Source organism: Cicer arietinum, chromosome 3 (assembly GCF_000331145.2).
Source record: "Cicer arietinum cultivar CDC Frontier isolate Library 1 chromosome 3, Cicar.CDCFrontier_v2.0, whole genome shotgun sequence".
Taxonomy (NCBI): domain Eukaryota; kingdom Viridiplantae; phylum Streptophyta; class Magnoliopsida; order Fabales; family Fabaceae; genus Cicer; species Cicer arietinum.
Window position 1 is genome coordinate 73,664,337 of NC_021162.2, and position 21,420 is coordinate 73,685,756.

Sequence of the window (21,420 nt, forward strand, 5' to 3'; positions counted from 1 at the left end):
AAAGAGTGTTCAGATCAGGTTTTCAATAATCATCAACAACCTGCAACTCCTAACTCTTCTTCTATTTCATCTACGTCTAGTGAAGCAATCAATGATGAAAACACTAAAACTCTTCACGACCAACCTCATAATATTCATAAACCGCTAAAACAGTGAGTTCTATACTTTCTTTTTCTTTTCCTTTTCCTTTTTTTATCTTCTTCAAAAATCCCGTTTTAGTCATAGAAGGGTAAAGATGGAATTTTAATCAAAAAATCGGTTTTGGAATTTTATTATTGGCTTTTACATCCTTGAATCTAAATATAAACAAAAATTGATTAAATTTTGTTGATTAACTTTATCTTATATTTAACAATAAAGACAATATTGTTTTGTCCGCGAAACTTAACTCAACTGATATTGTTTAACCTAGACATAATTCAAATTTTAGCAGTTGTGTGTAAATTTCAAACGGTATTTTTCACTTCATCTAAAAAAAGGAAGCATTGTTTTCATTTTTTGGAAGACGGATGAAATTAGTTTTAGTGTTGATCGGATTGGAAGGGATATTGAGTTGAGAGAACATATTTCTTTGTTTCTTTTCTTAATATTGTTTTCAAAAATGTTTAGTGGACACTCTTTAGAACTGTATACACCTTATGAGATAAAAAAAAGTGTGATAAATAGAAAATATTACGGTTGAGATGGTGATTAATATCGATCTAATGAATATCAATCATCGTTTCACTCATTAATTATATTATATTATAGTAATTAATTTGTGGGATGTGGTTGGTATATATTAAAGGTTGAAAGTTAAGAAGACAAATGAGAAGAGACAGAGAGAAGCTAGAATAGCTTTCATGACGAAAAGCGAGGTGGATCATCTGGAAGATGGGTACAGATGGAGAAAGTACGGTCAGAAAGCCGTTAAAAACAGCCCCTTTCCAAGGTCGGTGCACCCCTTTATTAAAATGTGCTTTTTTATTGCACCCAAAAAAACAATTGCATCACTTTATCAAAATCACATCTCTTAACTTTGGGTTTTTCATTTTTCTCTTGTCTAAATTATCTATTTTAGTTAAAGTAGACAATCTATTTCCCTAAATTTTTTTAAGTTAGTTTTTGTCAAAATTAGATTGATATTGGTTTGTTTTAAAAAAAATGATTTTGATAACCAAAACATGCATACTAAGTAGTAGTACTATAGTATATAAATAAGAAATGTGAATTTTGTTGATTATATTGACGTTTGAAATGTATGCACTTATAGGAGCTATTATCGTTGCACTAGTGTTTCATGTAATGTGAAGAAACACGTGGAGAGATCTTTAAGTGATCCAAGCATTGTAATGACAACCTACGAAGGAAAACACACACATCCAAACCCAATTATGTCTCGTAGCTCAGCCGGTATCATCTCCTCCTCCGAATGCACCACCAACTACGTCTCTCAATATTATAATCAACACCGTCAACAACTCATCTTCAATACTTTGTCCTCTTTGGGTTTTCCTTCAAAGAATACTAATAATATTGCCGCCACTTTTCCTCAAGAAAAACCACTTTGTAATAACAATTCAAGGGTAAGGGATTATGGACTTCTTGAAGATGTTGTTCCTTCACATATGTTCAAGGAGGAGTAGGTACTAGATCATTATAATTAATTGCTTTTATCTGATTTCTTATATGCTTATCACTTTTTGTAGATAGGACTAGGAGATTTAGATGAGGAGTACTCCTTATTGGTGATGATGATCATACTTGTAAAACACATATTATATTTGTTGCACAGATTGGTTTTCTTATTAATATCATACACGATGCATGGATTTTTATCCTATATATTTCCTCATTGACTTCTATTACCAACTATATTTTTAATTTAATCTGCATATATATTATAAGTGTATAATAAGTTACGATTTTCATTGGCGACGAATAATCTTTGTCGGAGAAACTAACAGCACAGTCTTTTATCTCACCTATTCGTTTTTTTATCTACAAGGCTCAAATCTTGTTTATGGTTGATTGAATGTTTATTAAACAAAAACTCACGTAAAAAAAGTCACGCATGCATCTATTTAAGTTGAGTATAGTTGTATATGCCCTATGCTTCCTACTTTTGTTTGTCCTAGTAATTTTCGGAAAACAAATTATTATAGGGAAAAATGTGTTCTAATTTGAAGGATCTAGTGGTGAAAATTCTGTCACACGATTATTAGAAGGCTTAATTGCATTTTGATTTTCTTATTTTATCACATTTATAAAAAATATTCGTCTTATTTTAAAATTAAATTTTTTATTCTCTTAATTATTATTATTATTATTATTATCACATTTATAACAGTTTGGTCTCAACTATTATGTTTTACTTCTAAAGTGGTGATTTACTGTCCCACTTATAAATATAAAGAAAAAAAAAAAAATAGAATTTTTGACTAAAAAAATACTATTTTTGAAGTAAAAACTGAGTTAGAACCAAAATTACAATAAATGTAACAATTGAGACCAGAAAGTTTTATCTTATTTTTGTGAGTGAAAAAAAATAAAATGATCAAAATTATAATTAAGTCTAAATAGAAAAAGTAGTAGTTAACTATTACCAATCCACTTTAAGCTCATTGAGTACGTGTCCTTATCGTGCATACGATGTAATCTATAATGGTCTGATTCATTGAAGAAGGAAAAAAGGAGGAAGTGAGAGAGAGAACATTACTAAAGAAGAAAAACAAACAAACATAGCATTTGATTCGTAATATAGTTCATACAATGATAGATACAATTAGAAAGATAAGTTGATAGGCTCTCTCGGACAGGCCCAACATACCAAAGATAGCAAATTGGTATAGATCATCTTGCTTTGTTTTGACGTCATGGTATAGATCATCTTGACTGTTGGTAAAAATTGGATAATTGAGACTAGTTTGTTCAATTTATTACAATGTGAATAACATATTCCTAAAAGATGGTGCTCATTTGCCTAACTGTGTGACTACAACAAGAAAGAACGACTGCAAGCAATTCGAGGATTGAAAATTATATGCCTCTCTTTTGACCAAAAAATAATTATTTATGTTTATTTTTATCATGGCCTAATATTAAAATGGTGCAACAGAAATATAGTGAGATATTTTGAGTTAAAAAACTCATTTTGACAATTACTTTGAAAATTCAAGACTAAAATATGAAATAGTGTGACTTACAAATAACCATACAATGAACAACTTGTAAACTTAATCATACATGTATTACAGTCAAAATTCACTCTTCTGACAAAAATTGATGTCTCAGAGAATACATATAAAGAATAGTTAGACCTACACCACTAAGTAACTTCATGTACGATGCACAATTAATCAAATCATCCAGTGAATCATGTGATTTATCAATATGTTTCACCTTCAATGATTTCATTTGATTCCAAATTGTTGGAAGTTTTAACTATAGAAGTTAACACAATACATAGTACATAACTATTAATTAGACTTATTAATAATTTAATACAATGAAAGGCGACACGTATGTAATGAGATGGATGTTCTGGCAACCATTTAATCATATTTATCACATGGCACTAATAGAGCAGAAAACGTCGTTCAATTCAAGTATGACAATAATTGAAAGTGAACATTTACACAAAGTGGGCTACACTACTTAAATTGTCGTCCCTACAGTAGCAGTGGAGCCAGATTTCTCATCTAGCTCTCTAGGCTTTAAACCAGCTTCCGCAAGTTACAAGTTAAACAAGTACAAACAAAACTCCAAAAATGATATTCGACAGTGCCCTCCGGCCTACCGCTGCAACACTTCGAACCCAAAGTTTCAATCTTCCTTTTATTTCCCTCCAAAATCACCCATTTTTCCACAAAGGTAAAAATTAAGTCCAAATGGACAAGTTTTGGTCTAGATATCTATGTAGAAATAATTAGATTATATCCATCCCTTTCTTAATCTAGTTTATTTTTATAGACATTATACAATAAGATAAAAAACAAAAAATTTAATCTCCATTTTCCAGCCCAAAATCCCCCATCTAAACATACCATAAAGAAAAATATGAAGTCCATATGGACATTTTTTGGTTTAAATATATAAGTAGAAGTAATTACTAGGTTATAGCCCTTTAACTTTGAATGAGGGAATTAGGACTAAATGGAAATGTTGAGTCGATTGTTTATGAAATTGAAGGGACAGAAAGGAATAGGACAAAGGAGAGAGATCACCTCTGCAAAGATCATGCTCAGAGTAAGAATTTTGGGAAAGAGGGGGTCGATATACTAACTGATGAGGACATAAGGCACATGAACAATGGAACACTCCAAAAAATTAGGAGGTTCAATAACAAGGAGACGTGCTAAGAAAGTCTTAAACCAAATAGTGACAAACGTGGTCGAAAAGTCCTAAGCAAAGGGAATGGAGCTTAAATTGGTCAACTATTAGAGTCAAAGTGAAGAATAAAGGAGAGGGGGCGGGGTGCATCATTCAACCCATTTTTTCTACTTTTATTTTAATTAAAAATGTAATAAAATGTGTTTACTTTCAGGTCATACTTTCTTCTGCATTTCAGGTGGCTACATCCGCTTGTAACAAGCATGGTGTCTAGTTACTAATCTAATTTTTAAGTTTCTATCATAATGCAACAAATTCCCCAATTTCAGATCATTGTAATAACAAATAAGGCAATAAGAAATGCAGAAACTTTAAAGAAAAGTTGTGTTTGTTTTGTAACAATTTGAAGGTTACTTTATAATAATTGTTGACAATATGTGACTCCAGTAGCACAAGAAAAATAATATCACACCTGTCCAACAACAGGACTTGTTTCTGACTGCATGTGATCATGATTTGTTTCCTGCAAAATTTCAGGACGTTAGCCAGTAAAAGATTAAGCAACAAACAAGTTCCCTAAATTAAATGGAGGTTACTTTCATACAATTAGATATTGCAGCACGATCATGTTTTTAAGTCAAGACTAGACATGAAGGTAAGGATTGCTTTTGTAATGGTATAGAAATAAGAATGGACCTGTTGCTTTTGAGAAACTTCTTGAGAGGAAGATAACGACGATTGTGAGTGAAGAACGCTATGATCATCTTGTTCATGTTGCTTCTGTGACTCTTTGTCATACAAAGCATACTCCTCAGGCTTTTCCCACTGCAACAAGAGTAACCATTACAACAAAGAAATAGAAATGCAAAACAGTTTGTGTGAATAAGATAAAAAAGTTTCAAACATTACTCTGCTTTCACAAGTGACGCAGTTGTAGTAGTACTTGTGACCATCAGGACTGTAGTGTTCACTCCAATCACACTCTGGAAATTCTTCATCTTGGGGATTTGTAGGCAGATCAGGTGAGGTACTGCCAGCAACTGTATTAGAGTTACGTTCGGACTGAGTAGGCAGCTGGGAAGAACAATAAATGAGAACATTGTTGCAATCTGCCAAATAAAAATTCCTAACCAGTATCTTGTCATATTGAATGATCCATTAAAATGTTTGTAATTTATTAGTAATGGTAGACGTCAAAAAAAAAAACGTATTAGTAGTGGTAGATACAGAGAAAACAGAAAACTAAAACTAAGTGAATAACATGTTGGTAGTTTACCATTACTTGTAAGTTGTAACAGTAACTCTCCAATAATGCTCCTCAATTATAACAACCCATTATTATCATTTTAATTTTCATAAATAAAAAAAAGAAAGGAGAGAAAGTTTAACTACTTCTAACAGGAGAGGTAGGCAACCAAGAAACCGAAACATATTCAGAATTTCAAAATAGAAACATAAGTACATAACAATGACGAAAGTTCAAAAAGTTTAAAGAGAATATGAAATATGATTTGGAGATTTGAGGATATTATGACTGACAACAGACATATAACCAAGAGTACACTAAATAACTTCACCTGCGTCAGTCAACCTATTCAATAACAAAAACTTACTTGAGTCCCAACCCCAACCAAAACTTCCCTGAAAAATCAATTACTGTATTACTTGTTAGCCACTAACCTGAAAATTTAGTTGCTGCTCTATATTTTGGACAGATGAATCAGCTGGATGAAATTGTCTCTGCACGTCAGCAAGAAAAGGTGGAGAAGACAAGTTGGGAGCTCGAATTGACCGCAAATGCATTGAAGCAAATTGTGAATTCACTTGTTGGGGAAGAAATTGTTGCTGTACAACAGTAGCACCAGGTTCCCAGTTTGGCATAGGAGCAATAACTTGCTGGTGTGGAAGTCTAGAATGATGTGGAGCAATATGCACCCCTCCAGTATTGGAATCACAAAAATTAGGTGGCGGCCTGTGACAAGCAATTAAACAGAAACCTACTCAGCATGCGGTATGTATATTGCAATTGATAAAGGAAGTCTGCAGTGGAAGATGAAGAAGTAAAACAGACCAAGCTGCTGGTTCTTGAGAATTTGGACCATAATTCACATTCGCAGGTAAGTAGTTGCCCCTAAAGAGATGCACACAAATAGAGCATGAATACAGTTACTAAAACAATCTCCAATAACAATAAACTTAACAAATATTCTAGAGTTTTGGAGAACCAAGTTGAAAAATAAAGAGGTGTGAAACCTTGATTCTCCCGTCCTTGGTTTCTTAGGATCCGCAAAACGAACAATTAATGGATGATCACAACCCTGCAATATTAGGAATAAAACTTTAGCAAGCATTCAAAATTGGACAGAAATTTTAGGAATCATTTAATAAATATTATAAATTAGCTTTACTCTCATTGTGAAGTTTCTATCCAACCCTTTGATTGCTGCCAAAGCCATCTCTTTATTAGAAAATTTGACGAAACAACATCCTTCAAAATGCACCCACATGACATAAATTAGGTAAGAGCAAAAATATCATTGAATAATAAATTGAACTACATTATATGACTTGGCGCTAAAAGAAACATTAGCAAAAATTCAAACAGTCCATCATGGATTGAGCATGATCTTCTCCCTTTATGCATGTAGGCTCCAAAACATTTAGTAATTTTATTTGTTAGAATATCTGAAAAATAACACCTGTCCGAACAGTCTGACACTATTATTTTATCGTAAGTATCTCATGTTATCTCTTAAAACATGTTCCTTTATATACCATGAATTGTTTCCTTGTTTAGGATTAGGAGTCTAGTATTAGTATAACCATGAGGATTAAGTGTCTAGTATTAGTATAACCATAAATAAATACTACTGCTTTGTCTTCAGAACAGGAACATAAAGTATTATTCACATCAATATCATTATAATTTTACTGTTGAGTATTTATTTTTCACGATTAGGAGTCTAGTATTAGTATAACCATGAGGATTAAGAGTCTAGTATTAGTAGAACCATAAATAAATATTACTGCTTTGTCTTCAGAACAGGAACATATAAGATATTATTCACCTCAATATCAATATCAATATAATTTTACTGTTCTGAGTATTTATTTTTCTCCCTGTATAACTAAAAGTCTAAACCTATAGCTTCAACAATACTTGTATTTTTTTCTTTAAACAGTGTCGTTCTAGAAACAAAACTCAGCTAAGTGAGATCAGACCTAGTTCTTCATCTCAACCAATCTTTCCCTGCTGCCTCTCACTCTACCTCTCATCTAGGTTTTCATTTTTCAGGTCTGCAACTCCGAAATTTGCAGTATAAATGTCAGGTAAGACATAGAAGACAAAATCAAACACATTTTCGTTCTTCAAAGCCACAGATACCATATGTAAAACATTACATGGCAAGATCAAGGACCAACCACGATTCCGCATGATGAAGATATGTTCTACATGCCCGTAAGGGGAAAATATCTGCAGAGAATATGCATACAAACTCAGAAACACAGTGTGAAGGCTAAGATATCATATGCAACTTAGCAGACCAAAAACAATATTCCACTATAATTTATTAAAGCAAAATAGTAAATGGCTGCATTACTGAGAATAAACTTATCAAATCAACCCACTCAACTGAAGTAGGCTGCAAAAGTTACAAATATCAACATATCAGTAACAAGGACTTTTTGCTAGCTTTACAACATGGAAACATCACAACAAGCGTCCACAAGATAACCAAAATATTTTGCATCTAATCTCTATTTCCAACTTAATAATTGTTAATCAATAGGAGCGACTTGGGCAGCATTTATAATGCAGCCAACCTATGAGGTAGGTCTAGAATTAATTTCTACAATCAACATATATAGTCATTGGCATGAAAAATATGCTAGTTATTTGTATAGGTGAAGGAAAAATAAATTTTGAAGGAAGTTAATGGTCATACATACTTCTTCAATTTCCTGTCTTGAAGCGTCTTTGTTGATGTAACAAACAAAAACTTTATCCACCACCACTTCTGAAAAAATATAAAAACAAAACCGCAAATAAAATAAGTGAATAAGTGATCAGTCGAAAAACAATAGCATAAAAGAATAAAAAATCAGATTATAAATAGTCACTCAATCATATATTAAAATAGTAATATGTGGGCTGTCATGAGAAAAAGATGAGAAGTTTGCCTTCTGGAGGACCTTTCTTTTCCAAGTTTCGGGAGAAGCCTCGAACCCCTACAAAAAGAATAATATGAAACCACACAAATACAACATAAAAATCATTGTGCATTTAATTACTCGTTACATGCAGGTACGCTGTATTCAGCGTATTGTATGAGTTTGTGAACAAAAAATACGAACATAATGGAATGAGGTTTTAAAAATATAAAATTTAGACTTAATATTTGCATGTAAAAACCAAAATGTTTAGTTGAAATGTTGAATAATAATCATAAAATCAATCCCAGTAAACTAGCAGCTTAAAATCACTTTTTACAGGTTAATAAAGAAAGGGTACAATGCCAACAGTAGATAAAATAAATAAAAGAGATTGGGCAGATCCAAATTCAATAATGAAATCATGATTCTGATAATCGTCATAAGGTACATATGGAGTACAAAAATTTAGGTTAACATCTATATCATGAGGTACGTACAGAGTCCATAATACATGAGGTACATATGGAGTCCGTGATCACTGTCAAACCTCTTCCTGTCATTGACTTTTCTATTAAAAATTTGGAGGGTATGCACAGAGCTATATTTCATAAAATAACCATTCTGGATAGAGAAAATAGTTTTAATTGATCAGCTAAGAAATGGAACCTGGCTAAGCCAAAGTAATGATGAATTTAAAATAATTGATTCAAAAGGATTCAAAGAAGTTAAAATAATTACCAAAACGCTCAAGTTCTCGATCAGCAAATCTGACAACAACAGGATATGATTCCTGAGAAATGGTAATGCGCCAAAAACAGAAAGACGTGTTTAAATTAATCAAACGATTATCAGGAAGGAATGGCTTAAGTCGCCCATCATATATGAAAATGTTCTTACTCCAGGAAATGTATACTGATTGCTTAAAGCCTTAATAGCCGTGTCAGCTTCATTAAATGTTGAATATTTCACGAAACAACTCCCTGTGAAAGTTAAACAAAATCAGACTAATTTTAATACATGTATATATTATATACAACATATATTAGTGTAAGGATCAAGTGAAACTCATTACTCCTCGCAACCCTTGACAAACCAGACTGTAATAACAGACAGGAATTTAAACAAGTGAAATAACACTTGATAACTCGATAAAGATACCTTGTCGAGCTCCAGTTAACTTATCCCTTAAAAGAACAACCTCAACAATATTTCCATGGCCTTCAAACACAAGGCGGACCTAATTATAAATTAAAAATACAAAATGAAATGGGAAAGAGAAGTAAGAGCTACAATAAAAATGAAATGTAGAGCACAAATAAATAAACAAATATGGTGTTGAGCATTTTGCTAAAAGAGATGCATGATTCAATGTCAAAAGATAAATGAACAAAATAATAAAATTGTTCCTCTTGGTGAGAGACAGGGAAAGTTAGAAGTAATTGGACGTTTGAACTTCAAAATAAAACATTTTTCAACAGTACACCACAGGAAAGACCCTCAAGAATCTTCTGTAGGCAGGGACATAATATTTCTTATCGGTTGAAATCATGATACCCCAGAGTATTGCTTAGGTAAGAAGGAATCAGAATGAGATTGAGAATGGTAATGTGGTTGGAATGGAGTGTTTATTTTTACTGTAAACCACCATTTTAGTATTTGAAAGAATAGGACGTTGTCACTTTAGTCTCTAACTTAGCCAAAAACTCAAATTAGTCTTTGAATCATCAAAATGTCTGTGAATTTAGTCCCTGATGTTATAATGGTCATGGACTATTTTGACAATAAATTATATCTTTTAGAAACTTTCATAATAGTTAACTGTATCTTTTAGGGGCTATTTTAATAATTCGACGACTAATTTAAATTTTTAACCAAGTCAAGGGCTAAAGTGACGGTGTCCTACACTTTCATAGACTAAATGGTGGTTTACTCTTATTTTTTACTCTGGTGTTTGGTTATGCAGAGAAAGGAATGACATTTATTTAACTTCAAATTACAATCATGCATGAAGCACAGAATTGATCATAAATATAACAAAATGAAGATAAATAAGATCATAAACAACAACAAAAACAATCAAGACCTAAAATTGAACTCATAAGTGTGCTTTTCAAGCATTGTTCTATACCAAAAAGAACGATTGATTGAGACAGATGCACAATGATTATACCCTTTACTAAGTATATACGCATTGATACATATATATAAAAGAAATTGAAATGAATGGTAGAACAATTTATAAAAAAGATGAGTTACATCAGCTTCAGTTGCTGTTCTGGGAACTGGTGCAACGTAGACTTTAACATGGCCCGGGACATCCACTTGATCTGAAACAACAAAGAAAAAAAAAAGCAATTATAAAAATTAAAAAAAATAAAAATAAAAATGAAATGAGTATTATTTGAATAAAGAATAATAGTAGTACCTGGAGAGGTTCCCCAGGGTCGTTTACGAGGAGGAGGGATGGAATAGTTATTATTATATCCAGAATCGATGGCGGTAGTGTTGCCATTGTGGTGGAGATGAGAGTTAGTTGGGTCTCCTCCGGCGAAATTGACCCTATGGTCTTTGTGAATCTCCTCCAGCTTCGCTCACTCACTCTTAATAACTAAACTGCTACTGATTAGTACCCTAAGACTGAAGAGTAAGGAGCACGCCGCACACTTACAATTGCCCTTCGTGAATAATGGTATAGAATCACTTTAACGGATGCTTATTACTTAATAGTTGCTCTAACTCGAAGTTAACTAACGCGCTTTTCCGTTCCTCGATTTGCACCTGCTCTGCCTCCACTTATTTCTTCGCCGGAGTATTACACTGTCTTTGTTATTAAAAAATAACGAAGACCAGATTTGGTCGCAAAATTTGTATGACCAATTTCCACAAAAATATAATAAAATAGTCCCTCAGAAAAAAATGAATTGATACAATTTAATTGTCGTGAGAAAAAATATATTGTCCCAAAGACGCTAAAAGTCTCTTTCAACTAAATCACATGTTGATGTAGGTCATGATTCAAATTCAGCCTTGGCTTATAATGAAGCAGTGTTAAATTATTTATATTTAATTGCAGATTTGGTACTTTTATTATTATTAATTTATGAAATTGACATTTTTATTTTAATAATTTTGATATTCTTTTTAGATTTTTGAATTAAAAAAATAATGATTTATTATATTTTTAATAATGCAACGTAGAATTTTATGATATATAATCATTTAAATAAATAATTATTTATATATTATTAATTAAATTAATAATATAAAAAAACAATTAAGTTGAAAACTAAATTTTAACAACATTTTTATTCTAATTTCATTTATATGTCATTTATAAAAAAAAAAGACTCGACTGCACAATATGATTGTGTTGTCAAATAAATATTATATATAAATGTAATTGTGACAACAACAAAAATTGATGTAGTTTTTTTGATTAGTATATAAGAGGTAAATATTTTTTCAAAATCAAATAAGACTAAGTGTCATTTAAAAAGAACTAAAGCTGGTACAACAATACAATTTAAAAATAAAAATAAAAATATGAGGAGCTAAACACAACCATGGTCTATCTCTTCTAATTCAACTATAAAAAAATTTAGACAGATTATTATAGGTAAACGAGTAAATAACTTTATAATGGGATTCCAGGACTTAATATTTATCATGTTTTGGAAATCTTATAGTTTTTTAATAAACGAAGAAGATGCAGTTATTTTGACTTTGAAAATTAACATAGAGATAGAAAAACATACAGCTTCAAACAAAAAAAAACAAATAATACAATATTATCGTGAGATTAAATCATTATAAAACACACAAAAAATAACAATAACAAATGTGAAAACCACAAGATAGTTGAAATAAGTTGTTACAACTAATATTACAAATATTTAATAAAATATGGTGTTAAGAAAAAAGGTATTTTAATTTTTGTATTTAATTTAAGATTTAAAGAGACAGTTGAAATTAACATATTCGAAAAAAAAATATAAATATTATTTATGAAATAAAATGAAGAAAAAACCTATTTAAAAGAAACAGACAACAAAAAATTAAAAGTATTTCATTTTTTTTAAATAGTTCCTTTTTAATTTTTGTGTGCATATTATTGTATTGATCTTTTAAATAGTTTAATTTTGATGGATTGATAGTATAAAACTTTTATATAATTGATAAATTATGTGAATAACTTTATAAATATTTATCTCCTATTAATTGATAAATTAATTCCCACCTTCAAAATAGATGAAAATACTATGTTATCTCCTACTACTTGATAGTCAAAATTTTATAAATTATGATAATTTTGATAGTTTCAAATTTTCGAATTTATTTTAAAAAGTTATGAAAAAAATGTATTTCAGAAATTACATTTTAGAATTTTAAAACTTTTGAAAAAAATTAATTTTAAAAATTTCACATTAATCAAATATTTCAAACTTTTTAAAAAATTTAGAAAAAATGCATTTTGAAAGTTTATTAATTCCATGTTTCAACCTTTTTATAAAACTTTTGAAAAAATTAATTTTTAAAAATTTCATATTCTTCAAAAGTTTCAAAAAATACAAATCTTTTAGAAAAATTGTAATATGTTTTACATTAATTAAAAGTTTTAATTTTTTCTAAAATATTTAAAAAAATTATATTTCAAAAATTTTACATTTATCTAAAATTTCAAAATTTTTACAAAAATTGCATTTCAAAAATTTGAGATTCATAAAAGAAATCCACTATTCCACTATTCGTTGGTTTGAACAAAGGATAGGCTAGGCCTCAAACATGATTTTAAGATCCTAGCTACGCCATACGCGTTCCATACATAATCTGGAAAGCTGTAGGGATGACAAAAAGAGGGCGCTTTCATGTGTTGCACAGAACACAGATAAAAGAAAGAAACCTTACTAAATAATAGAGAAGATGGATCATATCTCCTTTATCGAACACTAAATGGTAAATCCTACCTATTGATAGAAAGATATTCGTCAAATACCGAATTTTGTCTTTTTTCAAGAATTCTTCGAACTCATATCCAAGGCAGCTTACCACATACGATTAGTTGGGGTTGGTATAAGTAGTAGGGGCTTAAATAATAAATAATAGGAAGTAAAAATAAAATAAAATTATCTTTTCACGTACTTTTAAGGATGATGGAAGGTAAACGTGAGGGGTGAGAGATAAAATCCAATATAACTTAAAGCCCAATATATAAACAATAGCCCAAATCCAAAAAACCCTAAAGTTTACGTCAAACGTCATCACTTTTCCATACCACACCATTTCAATCTCTTTCGTACTTCTTCTTCTTCTTCTTCTTTTGTTATCGATCTCGTCTTCCAGAAATAACTCGTTTCGCATACATCTGTGATTAGAGTATTCAATTGATGGCTAATAGACCCGATCCAGATATCGATGACGATGATTTTCTCGATCTTTACAAGGAGTATACTGGTCCTCCTGGATCTGGATCCGTAGTTAATAACAATAACCCACAGGAAAGGTTAAACCCTAAGAAAAGGTCTAATGCAGGTTCTGACGAAGAAGACGAAATTCGTGACCCTAATGCTGTTCCAACTGATTTCACAAGCCGTGAAGCTAAAGTTTGGGAAGCTAAATCCAAAGCTAATGAGAGGAATTGGAAGAAAAGAAAAGAAGAAGAGATGATCTGTAAACTTTGTGGTGAATCAGGTCATTTCACTCAGGTATGTATTATGTATCACATGTTTTGAATTTTGATATAGCTTCATTATCACTTGTATTAGTATTTTATATTGTGAATTTAATTTGTATTATACAGTGTTGTTGTTATTAGCTGATTATGTGCTTGTACACCTCTGCAAACAAATTTACTCAATGAACCATTGGCATGTAATTTACAATTCTATATAGTACTAATGTGGTAAAACTTTAGATATTTGATTAATTGTGAATTAGGTTTGTAATATACAGTGTTGTTGTTATTAGTTGATTAAGGTTATGTTTGAATTGAGTGTTTTTGAGGTCTAACTCTATATTTTGATATATATTTGACATTTTAAAAAAAATTCGAAGAAAAAAATATTATGGATGATGGTGTATAAAACATTTGAACCACACTAATTTATTATTAAATTCATTTTGTTGCTTCCTTAATTTAATATAGAAAAATAATCCCCCCCTTTCCCTCCAAAATGCTTCATCCAATCACACCTAAGAATATTTTGTTATCCCCATTTTAGTTGACCACAATTGTACATGACAATATAGGGTTGTCCATCTACTCTTGGAGCAAACAATAAGTCTCAAGAGTTATTTCAAAGGATACCAGCAAGAGACAAAAATGTAAGAGCACTTTTCACTGAGAAAGTTATAAGTAAGATTGAAAGGGATATTGGCTGCAAGATTAAGATGGACGAGAAGTTCATTATTGTTAGCAGCAAGGATAGATTAGTTTTGTCCAAAGGTGTTGATGCTGTGCACAAGATTAGAGAGGAAGCTGAACAAAAGGGATCTACCAGTTCTCATGTGGACAGAAACAGATCAAGGTCACCTGAGAGAAGTCCTGTTAATGCTCGGTTTCAGCGCTCCGAGCCCCAGAGGTCTCATTCTGCACCACGGAATACACCTCAGTTTCCGCAAAGGTTTGGTAGGCAAGAGAGGGCTGTTGAAGATCGTGTTCGGGAGGACGCTCAAAAGTTTGCAAGAGATTCTCCACAAGGTAGGGACAGCATAGGATATCTTTACGGCATCCTTAGAGAGCTGGTAATTTCGTGTTTGTAGCTTGTTAGGATTCTGTGCACTGCGTTTTTTTTCTTGTGAAATTTGCACTTCAAAGTGCTTGCATTTTAATGTTGTTGCTCTTACTTGTCGTTTACTTGCAGCAAGAGGTAAGTTCTTAGCCTTCAAGCATTATCTCCGTCCTGAAGGGTTTCCTCCATTACAAACATAATTACTGAAAGGATTGGCTCCAATGGTTTCAGTATGCAATTATAAAGATAGTTTTTGAATTAAAGCTATGTTAGTATCTTGAATCAAGTGCAATTTGTTGAATTAAAGAAAATCATCTATGTTGGCATCCTGATTCAAGTGCTTTAACATACTCTTCATTTCGTGAAGCTTATGTGAATAGTGGACCTAGAGATCGTTCAAGCCAGTCAAGATCTCCAAGACAAGCCCCACATTCAGGGAACTCATATAATTCCTTTGATGGCCGAAGTCATAACATCAGTACTTACAGGAATGATGGGTGGGATTCCCATAGGAGAGAATCTGGCATCCAACCCGGTCAACAGGTTGATCACAATGCCTTCCCTCAGACTCTAGAAGAATTAGAGTTAGAGTATAAAAAGGAAGCAATGGAGCTTATGAAAATCCGTGACAGAGAAGAAGATGAAGAAAATTTCAAGCACCGCGAGGTGTGTTCTTTGAGAATATGTTTTTGCACATGTCAAGTTCTATTTTGATTTATGGTATTGGTATCCAAGTTTTTCATTCTAGTATCACCTTGCATTGTTAATAATGAACCTTTGGATGCTAGACTAATGACTGGCAAAGGACTCATAGTTATAACTATTCTGAACTTTGTTCCTCTGTTTTCTTGTGATTTAGCTTGATCACAACCTGATCTTAGAGAAAAAGTAAAATTGGAAGATTTGTCATTTCTCACGCTAATTAGTTTTGAATCTCAATTATTTCAGTTTTGCTTGTTTATTACAATTTTTGTAATTCTTATGTTCTGTCTATTGCTCGAAGGCTATTCGAGATTTAAGGGAGAAGTACATGAACAAAGTTGCTTTGGTGAGTGCAACACACTCAAAACAATGGGAGGAATTTTTTCTGCTTGATGCCCAGAGGCGTCAACAACAGGCAATCAAACAAATGTCTCCTGGATATCGGGGTTATAAGCAGCAGAATTTTGCTGACTATGACGGGTCCACTGTCAATCCTCCCTATGGTGCAACCAATTTACCTCTGGAATCAAGGAACAGGTTCCCAGAGAGTATGGAGCCTTATCCTACAAGGCCTCGTGATAATTTTGGCGAGTTTCAGAGGCGTGGAGATTTTTCAAAAGCTTACAACAGATATTAACATTGTTTTTATTAAGTGGTGAGTTATTCTACCGACTTAGTCTGTCAAACCAACTCACTATTTTTTTTCACTTGTTCATATCTTTTGGTTCCTCTCCTCAACTGTATATAGTTGCCAGTTGGTGAACTCCTTGTCTCATTTTGGTAAACATCAATAATCAGATAAGGATATTGCCTCAAGGTTGGATTGCTATTATCTTTTATTCGTCAAATAGCGCCTATACTTGTTTCCTGGGCTCACTGTGTGATATTGTTGATGTTGTCACATAGAAGGGTTTAATACCGTAAAGATCTTAGATCTACAGTTGACCGAGGGTGATATTGCAGTTTTTTATGGTAGTTATTGCAAATTGCAGATATTGTGATTTTTTGGCCCTAGCTTTAATTATGCTCAATAAAAATTTCAGGGTCAAGATTGGTCGAGTAGGTGTTTAATGAACGGGAGCCCATAAGGTAGGTAAGTATGTTGATTAATGTTAATATTGGGAGGAGACATGCATTCTGGTTGATGGATCTAGTTATTTTTAAAATGGTCGTTCATTTAGGTTAAAACCTTTTTTGTAAGTTGTGATGCATAACTGGTAGCACGGTACTGCAATTTGGTGGATGTAGTGATATTGGGAGATCTTTTGAAGTACTGGTTGATTTTAGTAGGATGAATTTTATGCTGTGTCACGACACAGGTGCTTAAGGTACCATTGTGGTTTCTTGTGGATTTGAGTAATGGATAAATCGAGAAATGGCAGTTACATTCCTTTCTACAATTTTTACTATTGAGTTTTATGTTTGGTCTTGCTAATAATCCCTAAACATTCAAGATGGGTTTATTTTGAATTGAAATTTTCACGTAGAAGATTTATCATTACAAGGTGTGAAATGGCATTAAGTTACGAAAAGGGTACAGATTTTTAAAATGAAAATGTATTTGTTAACAAAATTTAAAACTAAGAACCAGCCACAATTACAACTGTTGGTCTTATAAAACTATTCATTATATTGAACAACCTCATTTGGCATAACTCAAATTTTATGCTTATCTCCTGTCAAACTTTCGTATACTTCATCTATTTCAACCTGTTCAAAGTATGTCGTTAATTTATGAGAACGTGATATATGGAGAGTAGTACTTTAAAAGGAGACCCCGAAAAGAGTAAGGAAAAATGAGTGAATGATATCAAATTACCTGATAATATTTGAGCATATTATTTCTTCTCTTTTTCATTGTTGCAGTCACCAACTCTCTTTCCATGTCAAATGGATTTGGCTCTAATATGACACCTTTGATAAATTCGAATCCCTTAAGCTGGTGCATTGAAAGGGACAGAAAAAGAGAAGAAAAAAATAATTTGCAGTGCCTCATTAAATCGTATATAGAATACAAGGCGGTGAAGAAGTAATCACACACTAGAATTATCTCAGTATCTATATGTTACCTTGTTTCTCTCAGCAGTCAACTTCAATTCTGATAGCACATATTTCTTCAATTGGTCAAGAGAACAAAGTTCAGAGAAAGGAGCCATGTAACCATTTGAATATGCCCATCTTTTGGTGATTTCTTCATTTGGAACTACCACTGCAACTAGCACCGACTTGAAGCTATTCCCATAAACCCAAACCTTGAACAAAAACACAAATTAATCACTTATCTATGATGCGTCTAAATGTTTGAAAAAAAAATTGTATTTTTGAACAATACTGAAATTCATGAAGATGATTACATCTTCTACTATAGGAGTGATTCCATAAATATTTTCCAAATGTTCAAGTGCAATATACTCTCCTTGAGAAAGTTTTATCAGATTCTTCTTCCTATCAATAATCTTAACAACACCATTAGGTTGCATTTCTCCTATGTCCCCTGAAGATACCAACCAATGTCACAATCAAATTAAATCTTGTGATAAACTTTATTATATAGACATTTTAGCCATTAAAATTGTAAAGGCGGGTCAAGTTGGTTCCTCAAATCAACAAAATAGTAAATTAGTTCCATTGAAAAGTATCAATTAATTAAGTTCTTCCATCAGAATTAGTAAAAAAACATACATATTGATTTAAAAAACAATTCATACATAGAGATTGAATTGTTATTTTGTAAATTTAATAGACTAAATTGATCAACTCTTATAATTTCAAAGACTAAAATGTCTATTTACCTTTTCATAAATCTGCAAAACAAAAAGTTTGAGGTTATAACTTGAAAGTGAAAATTTAAATTCAACCTGTATGAAACCATCCATCTCTTAGAACTTCTGTTGTTAACTCAGGATTTTTGTGGTAGCTAGTAAAAACAGTTTTCCCTCTAAGACATATCTCACCACATGAAGGACTTCCAAGAGGATTGTAACCCATCTCAGGAACCTCTTCTAGTTGTAGTTCATTGTATACAGATATAGGACCAACAGTACCAAGCATGCACATTTCATCAGGAAAGGCAAGTGTAGTTGACCCACATGTTTCAGTCAAACCTAGATTAACCATATTTAGTGTGATTGTTTCATTTCAATGCATGTTTACTATACTAAGTTCTATGTGACTAAAAATATAGTTTTATGACATCTATAAATCAAGATTTTAAACTTATATGAAAAGAGTAGTTCCTTACCATAACCTTGACATACTAAAGCACATGAAGTAACACGTAAGAATTCTTCGATCTCTGAACTCAAGGGTGCTCCTCCAACTATTACTAGTCGAACACGCCCCCCTAACCGAGCTTTGACCTAACTCACCAAGCAAATAAGTTTTACAAGGGTGAAAATTTAGAGGCTTACTCTTAAGTAAAAAGAAGTCATAGTTTTACAAAGATAATTTGCAATAATTGGAAAATTAGCCTTTTGTATAACTTGCTAGGAATAATAGTATTTTAAAATTCATGTAGTAAAAAAGAGAAACAACCTTTCTAAAAGCTAATAGATCAGCTAAAGGTGATGCATTCAATTGTTTGTATCCCTTGTTCATCCACCCAAGTTTACTGCATAAAAATATATATAGGTTTGCATTGAAAAAAATTACATGCTTACAGCAGCCCAAAAACCAAAATATAGTCACATAAACAAAATTTCACTTTTACCGAAATTAATTAAAAAATTTACAATCTGAGAATAGCAACTTACTATTTGTAGAGCATATAAAAAACGCTTCTTCTCACTGGATTGAGCTCTTCCACTGCTTTCTTGATACCTAAAACATATTTTCTTAATAATAATAATAATAATAATAATAATAATAATAATAATGATAATAATAATAATAATAATAACAATAACAATAATAACAATAATAATAATACTAATAATAATAATAATAATAATAATAATAATATAATAATAATAATAATAATAATAATAATAATAATAATAATAATAATAATAATAATAATAATTTAGTTCCTATAAAATTATTCAAAGAAACAGTTTTAGTATTTTTAACTTTCAATATTTTGAATGATCTGCTGCAATCATGTTTAGAATTTCATGAAATGTTTCTCTATAAAAATTTAAAATTTTTAACTTTAGATAAATTATATATGAATTTTTTAAATGTAACAAATTAAAGATAAAAGTAACGAAAATGATGACTTAGAAGTTAAATTTATTTTTTGTGAAATAACTTTTTATAATATTGTAAACATGAATTAGAAAAAAATTGTTTAAAAATATAAATTATCTTAACAACATAAATTAAAAATAAATATATAATAATTTTATAAGAACGAAAAACATATTTAAATTTAATAATAATAAAAAATTGTACATGTGGGTTTGTGAACTTGCCTTCATAGACCTTTTCAAAGACTCGGGGAACCCCAGCAAACAACGTTGGTTTCAATTCCATTAAATCATCCCTCAATGCCATTAGATCCTTTATTCAAACAATTTCAGCAATTCATACAATGTGAAAAGGATTTTTTTCAGAAAAATATATAGAGAGAGAGACAATTTCTTTGTGACCTTTTTGTTTCTTCGTCTCTCTCCACTAATAATATGATCATCATATAATAATTAGTCAATCATATTAAAATCAATAAAAATATTCCTGCATAAACATACCCCATGGTAGTAGCCAACAGACGCACCCTTATGAAAAAAATACTCCTCAATTGTGCGATCAAGGATATGAGCCAAAGGAAGAAAGGATAAATACACATCTTCAACAGTAATCTATGCAAAATAATTCAGATACATATTTCAAAAAAAAAAAAAAAACTACAATAGAAAGAAACAGAATCTAATCAAAATATGTATACAAGTATACAAACAATACTTAAAGATAAATAAATGAATCACTATCGTCGTATACTAATTTTGTACCAAGCTTTTTGTTCTTTATTTTTTATTTTATTCACTAAACTTATTAAATTTCTGTAGTAAATGATATGTGATAATTTTGGAATGTCAATTATATTATGTGATGTCTTTTCGTCTTAATTTTTTGCTTAAAAAAATAAGAACCTATATTTTGCATCATCATCTCACTTTTATAACTAAAATATCTATTTGAATAATTAATTTATTTGGATAAGTAAAACTCTTAAACTTAATAAAAAGAATTTGAATAATTTAATATGAATAGTTAATAAAATTAGATAAATCAATGACTTCTATTATAATCACACATAAATGGCATATCAATAATTAATTAATTTATTAATATTTATTATTATTCATTTTAATATCTAAAGTGAATAAATGAAGCAAATGAAAATAGTAGTTACCTTTTCTTCGAATTGTTCCGCGAAAATATCCATTCCTCTAACAAAATATGTTATATTTTCATGCGTCAAAACAACACCTTTTGGATCTCCACTAGTTCCACTTGTATAAATTATTGTGCATATATTATGAGCATGTGGTGGTAAAATTGTTGATGGGTTTTCTTTTCCCTA

The 21,420-nt window shown here is 31.0% G+C and overlaps 4 protein-coding genes across 6 annotated transcripts in view; 2 read left to right on the forward strand and 2 right to left on the reverse strand.

Moving 5' to 3' along the window:
- The window catches only part of LOC101495104 (WRKY transcription factor 71), a 2,120-nt gene extending 298 nt beyond the window's left edge, over nucleotides 1-1,822 (forward strand). The window contains exons 1-3 of the mRNA XM_027332323.2: nucleotides 1-152; nucleotides 788-931; nucleotides 1,253-1,822. The exon at nucleotides 1-152 is cut by the window's left edge and continues 298 nt beyond it. Coding sequence (XP_027188124.1) covers nucleotides 1-152; nucleotides 788-931; nucleotides 1,253-1,625 — 669 coding nt within the window. The 3' untranslated portion in view covers nucleotides 1,626-1,822. The remainder of the gene's footprint in view (nucleotides 153-787; nucleotides 932-1,252) is intronic.
- Nucleotides 1,823-4,582: 2,760 nt separating this feature from the next.
- Nucleotides 4,583-13,290, reverse strand: LOC101495434 (flowering time control protein FCA). The gene is made up of 16 exons (XM_073366532.1): nucleotides 13,278-13,290; nucleotides 10,892-11,056; nucleotides 10,723-10,793; nucleotides 9,625-9,703; nucleotides 9,364-9,446; nucleotides 9,205-9,256; nucleotides 8,494-8,541; nucleotides 8,263-8,330; nucleotides 7,735-7,786; nucleotides 6,720-6,799; nucleotides 6,565-6,629; nucleotides 6,383-6,442; nucleotides 5,992-6,283; nucleotides 5,221-5,385; nucleotides 5,008-5,136; nucleotides 4,583-4,834 (listed from the first exon to the last, which is right to left on the reverse strand). The coding sequence occupies exons 1-16, from the start codon at nucleotides 13,288-13,290 to the stop codon at nucleotides 4,778-4,780; spliced, it is 1,479 nt and encodes a 492-aa protein (XP_073222633.1). The 3' UTR covers nucleotides 4,583-4,777.
- A 374-nt stretch (nucleotides 13,291-13,664) lies between these two features.
- Nucleotides 13,665-17,296, forward strand: LOC101505198 (uncharacterized). The gene is made up of 5 exons (XM_012714203.3): nucleotides 13,665-14,168; nucleotides 14,713-15,163; nucleotides 15,562-15,860; nucleotides 16,198-16,551; nucleotides 16,940-17,296. Exons 1-4 carry the CDS (start codon nucleotides 13,851-13,853, stop codon nucleotides 16,531-16,533), a joined length of 1,404 nt encoding a protein of 467 aa, XP_012569657.1. The 5' UTR covers nucleotides 13,665-13,850; the 3' UTR covers nucleotides 16,534-16,551; nucleotides 16,940-17,296.
- Nucleotides 17,297-17,352: 56 nt separating this feature from the next.
- The window catches only part of LOC101505979 (long chain acyl-CoA synthetase 1), a 10,498-nt gene continuing 6,430 nt past the window's right edge, over nucleotides 17,353-21,420 (reverse strand). For 2 of the 3 annotated variants that reach the window (XM_073366003.1, XM_004494384.4), the window contains exons 10-20: nucleotides 21,250-21,417; nucleotides 20,585-20,695; nucleotides 20,309-20,396; nucleotides 19,649-19,715; nucleotides 19,431-19,506; nucleotides 19,138-19,255; nucleotides 18,755-19,000; nucleotides 18,251-18,390; nucleotides 17,966-18,148; nucleotides 17,716-17,835; nucleotides 17,354-17,606 (exon numbers count right to left, since the gene is read on the reverse strand). In XM_073366003.1, the coding sequence (XP_073222104.1) occupies nucleotides 17,553-17,606; nucleotides 17,716-17,835; nucleotides 17,966-18,148; nucleotides 18,251-18,390; nucleotides 18,755-19,000; nucleotides 19,138-19,255; nucleotides 19,431-19,506; nucleotides 19,649-19,715; nucleotides 20,309-20,396; nucleotides 20,585-20,695; nucleotides 21,250-21,417 (1,371 nt within the window). In that variant the 3' untranslated portion in view covers nucleotides 17,354-17,552. Of the gene's footprint in view, nucleotides 17,607-17,715; nucleotides 17,836-17,965; nucleotides 18,149-18,250; nucleotides 18,391-18,754; nucleotides 19,001-19,137; nucleotides 19,256-19,430; nucleotides 19,507-19,648; nucleotides 19,716-20,308; nucleotides 20,397-20,584; nucleotides 20,696-21,249; nucleotides 21,418-21,420 lie in introns of all 3 variants that reach the window. The other variant, XM_027332511.2, reaches the window with a different exon arrangement.

Excerpts from the sequence above, each read along its gene's own strand:
- LOC101495434 (XM_073366532.1), bottom strand. Across the intron at positions 9,704-10,722 it reads GAACAGCAACTGAAGCTGAT|GTCCGCCTTGTGTTTGAAGG; the intron begins GTAACTCATCTT and ends ATTTATAATTAG. Across the intron at positions 6,630-6,719 it reads ATAGAAACTTCACAATGAGA|GGTTGTGATCATCCATTAAT; the intron begins GTAAAGCTAATT and ends CTAATATTGCAG.
- LOC101505198 (XM_012714203.3), top strand. The coding sequence starts at position 13,851 with ATGGCTAATAGACCCGATCCAGATATCGATGACGATGATTTTCTCGAT. Across the intron at positions 14,169-14,712 it reads AATCAGGTCATTTCACTCAG|GGTTGTCCATCTACTCTTGG; the intron begins GTATGTATTATG and ends ATGACAATATAG. Across the intron at positions 15,861-16,197 it reads AAAATTTCAAGCACCGCGAG|GCTATTCGAGATTTAAGGGA; the intron begins GTGTGTTCTTTG and ends TATTGCTCGAAG.